This window comes from Triplophysa rosa, linkage group LG17, assembly GCF_024868665.1.
Source record: "Triplophysa rosa linkage group LG17, Trosa_1v2, whole genome shotgun sequence".
NCBI classification, from domain to species: Eukaryota; Metazoa; Chordata; class Actinopteri; order Cypriniformes; family Nemacheilidae; genus Triplophysa; species Triplophysa rosa.
The window spans coordinates 5,791,617-5,797,656 of NC_079906.1; the positions used below are offsets into that span (position 1 = coordinate 5,791,617).

The window sequence follows — 6,040 nt, forward strand, 5'->3', positions numbered from 1 at the left end:
GATTGTGTTTTAGCACATTAGATGCTTTTGTCTCTTCATTCTGAAGGATGTTTATCTCTGATACTATCATCTATCGCCCTCTACAGAGAAAATCACGCAATGCAGTCCAAAAAACAGGAAGGGAATTTGTGCTGATTTAGTAGCAGTACCAGTAACCGGACAGAATATCAAACCGTTTTCACAGGCCAGCAGTTACAGAACAAAACCCAGCATTTTCTCCCACAAATTTTTTTCTTTAGAGACATCAGACTGTTCTGCAGTGACTTGGTGAATATCTGGGGTCTTACACTATGTTTTTATATACATTGCCCAACAAACAGGCTATGAAGTTGAATGCTTACAGGTGGACAAAATATCAAACGCCAATAGCTTGCATGGTTTTAATTATGTATATCAACTAATTATTCTGTACTTCAGTTCTTCCTGATATTCTAATATATTAGTCATAGTTAAAGTTACATATAAATGTGCTTCGCGAACATTTGACTGAATGGTTCTTTATGGAACCAAAAATGGTTCTTCTATGACATCGCTGTGAAGAACATTTTAAGCACCATTGTTTTTTTTTTAAGAATGAATAGTCACATGTTGTCACATGCCAATTTCATATTTTAATCCAAAAACATTTTAAAATCATTCCTTTAAGATTGTGTGTTACCTTTTTTGTTTTTAGAGAAACAGTGACAAAAAGCAGAACCTTAGAAAGTTTGTTTCACGTGAATCAAACAACTTAGAATCTACATGAAGTATTACAGCTCAAAAAGCTTTTCTTAATGCCACAAAAATATTTAGCAATTGGATAATTTTCCTTCCTTTGAATATCAGATAGAATATCTATCCAGCAATAAAAGCTTATTCCTTGCACATTTTGAGGAGTATGCATATATTTTTAAATGTGGAATCCTAAGGGCTGGAAATGGGAGGAATGTGGGGGGCAGAGTCCAGGGAGTGAATTTCATAGGGGGGACAGAGTTTTCCTGCTTTCCGTGTTTTATTCATGAAATAGCTTCCAAACAATATGCAATTTTCATAAAGTGACATTTTCGTATTCCAAATATAAGAAAGGTCCCCCAGTGAATCTGCCATTTCCAGCACTGGAAATCTTAAACTGGTTTTTGAAAATAAATCTATCACACACAGAACATTTCAATTATTCCTCTTTCCCAATACCACCATCAACACAAAGAAAAGCGATGCAAGACATTCCAAATGGCCAAGAAAGATGACAAAAATCCTTCTCTGTTGTGTTACGCTCTAGCTGCTCCGCTGCAGCCAAGCTCGACACCCCATCAAAAATCAACTCCTTCTCACCCAGACTTTTTAAAAAACTATTAATCTGTTGTCAACCAATCCAAGACTGTCCTCCCAAGAACAGACCAATGAGGAGGTCGGGCACGTTGAATGCTCAGCCAGTCAAGGCAAAGCATTCAAATTCTAACCATCAGAATTATCACGAAAGTGCCACACCAGTGTAAGGTAGCTCATATTTATGACCGACAAACAGAGAAGCAGACGTGGGACATTTATTTGTTAGACTGAGAGTGGCACTGGGATAAAGTTGACCTGATAGCAGGTGTTGACTTTGGAGCTCCAGCACCCATTATGGAATAGTTAAGAGCTGAGAAGAGGAAGTACAAAGAATAGAATTTTAACTGACCTTTGAGACATTTCTTTCTAACTTGGGGTGATGTGAGGACCAAAGCCAGAACTGAAGCACTTTAGGAATCCTCAACATACTCGAAAGCTAAAAAATACCAGAGTTTTGAACTCGGATGAGTACCGGACTAAAGCCTTCGGAGTACTTGATGTCAGAATCTTGCTAATAAAATCACTCTTAATTCATCATCTTTGGAAACAGAAGAGGCGTACACCGGTTTCCATGGATTCCAATATTTCAGGGTCCTTTCTATTCAACAACAGCTTGAACCAGTTCCCCTCAGACATCAAGGCCCCCATGTGCCAGTACTCCATACCCAACTCCTTCTACAAGCTCAGCCCCGCCAACATCAACGCTCAACTGCAGGCTGGCACACCGCACGGCATCAGCGACATCCTGAGTCGAACTATGGTCGGTGGCCCGGGAGCCCCTGCATTGTTATCATACCCCAGCATGAGCGGCTATGGGGCATCTGTGCCTAGTCCAGGGATGTATTATAACCGGGATTATGGCCCTTCAGGACTGGGCAGTTTCCCTAAAACAAGTGTAGAATGTCCAAGTATAAAAAGTAAAGGCGGCAGCTGTTGGGTGGAAGGAGGGTACGAGTGGAGAGGAGCAAGACAGCAGTGTGGCAACAGTAAGTTTATTCTGTAGTTGTTTATCGTTAATGATTTCAAGTCATAATGTTTGTAAGAGGTATGTGTGGCTTATTTAGCTACAGATATACTTTTTGGTCAACTTATGTGAACATTTGAAAATGAAAATTAATAGAGCAAAATGGACAGTGTTAACAGAAGCAAAAACTATTTTTCAGCATATTTCAATATATATTAGATATACTATGTACTATATCATGTAAGTGTAAATAATACACTTACATTATTTCTTAGTAAACAAGTGAAAATATAAATAAAATCTTAAGATAAAAACGTTTAAATAAATGTTTTATAAAAATTAACAAAACATAACAGAAAAATATATATAAAACTTCAACCAATTTTATTACACACCTGAATATAGTTATATGATCATGTTGTGAAGCACAGTAATGCTCGCTGCTCATTATATAACACTTATTTTTATGTTTATTTACAATTTAATGTTTGATGCATTGACTTTATTTAGTTTTATTCAATTTAAATGATATTACATAAACGTGCCAGCAGATGTTCAATTTGACAATATTGCCTTGCCCTATAGACTTGCATAACACAGAAGCTTCAGGGAAAAAGAAGCACACAAGACCCACCTTCAGTGGGCACCAGATCTTCGCCTTGGAGAAAACGTTCGAGCAGACCAAGTACCTGGCGGGACCAGAGAGGGCAAGACTGGCATACTCACTAGGGATGACCGAGTCGCAAGTCAAAGTAAGAGAACATGTTAAAAACATGTCAGTTCTTTAAAAGTTCTATTTGTTTTCTACTTCCTGTCAAAGTGATGAAATTGCTTACTTTAGGAGACATTACCCTGTTGAAAGAAAACCAATAGAAAACATCACAGAAATTCTAATTGAATGGTTATGGAATTGTATTGGATTTAATTGACAGCTGTGTGGGTCTCTACCATGGTAATGTCTTGTTGTTGTTTTTTGATGAGATGTTATTTAATGGATGTTAACCAATAGAACTGAATTAATTACTATAAAAAACATAAAGGGATTTTGTAAAGGTTTTAATGGTATACAGTTGATGATTCATAATAGTTATAGTGGAAACAGTTGTATTTTTTCAACAGGGCACAGAATGTTTGAAAACCTGCACATCTTAGCACACAAAACCATCTCCTTAATTAGCTAAATTAAATTAAACTTAACTTATTTAAATGAACATACAAGTTTGGTGTGATCTATTTATCGTACACTTTTTCTTTTCAACGGTTATAAAACATTATGGTTTATTATAGGTGTGGTTCCAGAACAGGCGCACGAAGTGGCGCAAGAAGAGCGCGTCAGAGCCCAGCTCCACGCAGACCTCGCGGGGCGAGAGCGCGGGAGACGTGTCGGAAAACGAGGTGGAGGACGAAGAATACAACAGACCGCTGGACCCCGACACGGACGACGAGAAGATCCGCCAGCTGCTGCGCAAACACCGCAGAGCTTTTTCAGTGCTGCGACTGGGACCCCATCAAGTCTGACGATCCTGTAAAACTCACCAAATAACCACCACTCATGAAAAAACTCTCAATTTACGAAAGAAAAACGGAATATTCAGACAACGAATGCGCACAGAAAGTTCTCTGTATCACTTTCTATTGAGATTTATACAATATAATCCTAGATTTATTTTAAAGGTTTTACCACAAATAAATGAATATAATGTAGGACAACCATGGTTACATACATCATGCGAGGCACTGTAAATAAATTATATTGCATTAAAAACATTGTCGCATAGCTATAAAAGCTCAGTGTTATCCAGCTGTAATTTCTTTAAATATAAAAATGTTGCTCAGACATATTAAGAGGTAAATGCTCATAAAATCAGTAATAATGCGTAAGATTAGAGACAACAAATAAGGCACTGCAACACTCTACTAAAGAAAAAACGGTTCAAGTCAATGTAGTTTTACATTCTTTATGTTGCCCGTTGTTTGCCTATAATAAGAAACTGTATTAGTTATTAAGTTATTCGCAATAGCAAAGTGTTGCATTATGTCATGTAAAGAGATATTTGTCGATTTAAAAAGACCTTCAAAACACTGAAGTTTCATTTGTGAGTTTATTTTGACATTGATATCCTCCCAAAACAAATCATTAAAGAACGAATACACTGAAATGTTTACATCTAAAATGCATATAATCGAATGCGTATGACCTATGAAATATCATGATGAAAGTGCATAATAAATGACCGTATTGAATGTCGAGTGTGTCCTGTTATGTTGAAAAACGTTCTCTTTCCAACATTTTCACAAAGCTTTTAAGTTGGTAACGGATGCCCTTTTCTGCATGCTCCAAATTTGATCCAGTTTTATGACGCATTTTAAACTGGTCCCCGAGTCTCACCTGTTGAAGAAATCATTACAGGAAAGCCTGTCAAACTGCAAACGAATGTAAAACCCACTCTAATCATTTTAAAGCAAATCAGCATGCGCTCAATATGAAGTGGCCAATGTCAGTTTGATGAATCTGATTTAACTAATGGCTCCGTTGAGACCGCTGGTCTACAGGGACGCATTAGTCTGGTCTGAAGCGCTTTTAATCTAAATGAGAGACCAGATGGTGGGAGGGGTATGTGTGATGCAATAGTTTGTTAAACAGCTGTGTTTGTTATGGAAGTCATAACAGCACAAATCAATAAAAGAGACCAAACACGTAACATATTCGTACCGATAATGACTTTGGATTGCGATCGATGTAAAACAACAAATACTCATCAGTACTTAGTAATGCTAATTTTAACATTTGCCTATCCATTCGCTCCACAGCGTATGATAGGCTATTGGGGTCACTGCTTTCAATATTTTGAACAATTAAAGTGTACAGTATTTGTTAGTTTGTACAAACACACTTGGTGATAAACTAGAATAAAGCTATCAGAGTCAGGATGTGTTTCGCCAGCAGCTATTTTAATAAACAGTATGTAAACACATTCATCAAAGCCTGATTCAACAGCAAACAGAGAGCAGTGTTGAATAACAAGGCAGAATTCTTACCATAAGACCAAGGCCCGGTTTCACAGACAATGCCAGGCCTATACTGTATGCCTTAGTTTGGATTAGGATATTTGAGTCACTTTTATAAAAATACATTACCTGTGTGCATCTTAAGACAAAACAATGGCACTGACATGTTTTACAATATGTTAGGGCAAGCTATTTTCAGTTGAGACAGCTCCTTCATTCATTTAAGTCTGGGACTTGCCTTAAGCCTTGTCTGTGGAACCGGGCCCAAGAGTTACAAGTGTTAACCTGTTACTTTAAGGATCTTACTTGATCTATAGCCAAGTTGATTCAGTAATAATAAATAATATTACCAGCAAATTTAGATCCAGGTGAGGCACATGTGTGAGACAAAATGTTTTAATGTTTTAGTGTCAATCTCATAAGCAACATTGGGTTCAGGTAAAGTTCATATCTTAGGACCTAAAACTAACTATGCTTCATCGTGAATCAATCACTGTCAATTATAAACCTCTATTGCTGTTAGAAACATTTCAGGTTTCTCTAATACCATGTCTTTGAATGTCTATATTACCTGATGTAAACTGAAAAAAATATATTTTTCTGTAATTTGACGGTTTTTGACCGTATAACAAAAAACTGACATTTTCCAGCAGCTGGGGCGGCAGAAATATACAGTAAAAATAATACATAAAAAATAAAATATATTTTTATATTAATATCAAATATATGTTTTACTATAATATTACATGTTTTTCTCAG

At 36.7% G+C, this 6,040-nt stretch overlaps 1 protein-coding gene across 1 annotated transcript; it reads left to right on the forward strand.

The window, feature by feature from the left end:
- Positions 1-1,879: 1,879 nt before the first annotated feature.
- Positions 1,880-3,977, forward strand: nkx6.3 (NK6 homeobox 3). The gene is made up of 3 exons (XM_057357555.1): positions 1,880-2,294; positions 2,858-3,024; positions 3,560-3,977. The coding sequence occupies exons 1-3, from the start codon at positions 1,880-1,882 to the stop codon at positions 3,788-3,790; spliced, it is 813 nt and encodes a 270-aa protein (XP_057213538.1). The 3' UTR covers positions 3,791-3,977.
- The last annotated feature ends 2,063 nt before the right edge of the window (positions 3,978-6,040 follow it).

Bases quoted from the DNA above. Each gene is read 5' to 3' on its own strand.
- nkx6.3 (XM_057357555.1), top strand. From the start codon at position 1,880: ATGGATTCCAATATTTCAGGGTCCTTTCTATTCAACAACAGCTTGAAC. The intron at 2,295-2,857 runs GTAAGTTTATTC...CTTGCCCTATAG, and splicing joins AAGACAGCAGTGTGGCAACA to ACTTGCATAACACAGAAGCT. The intron at 3,025-3,559 runs GTAAGAGAACAT...GGTTTATTATAG, and splicing joins TGACCGAGTCGCAAGTCAAA to GTGTGGTTCCAGAACAGGCG.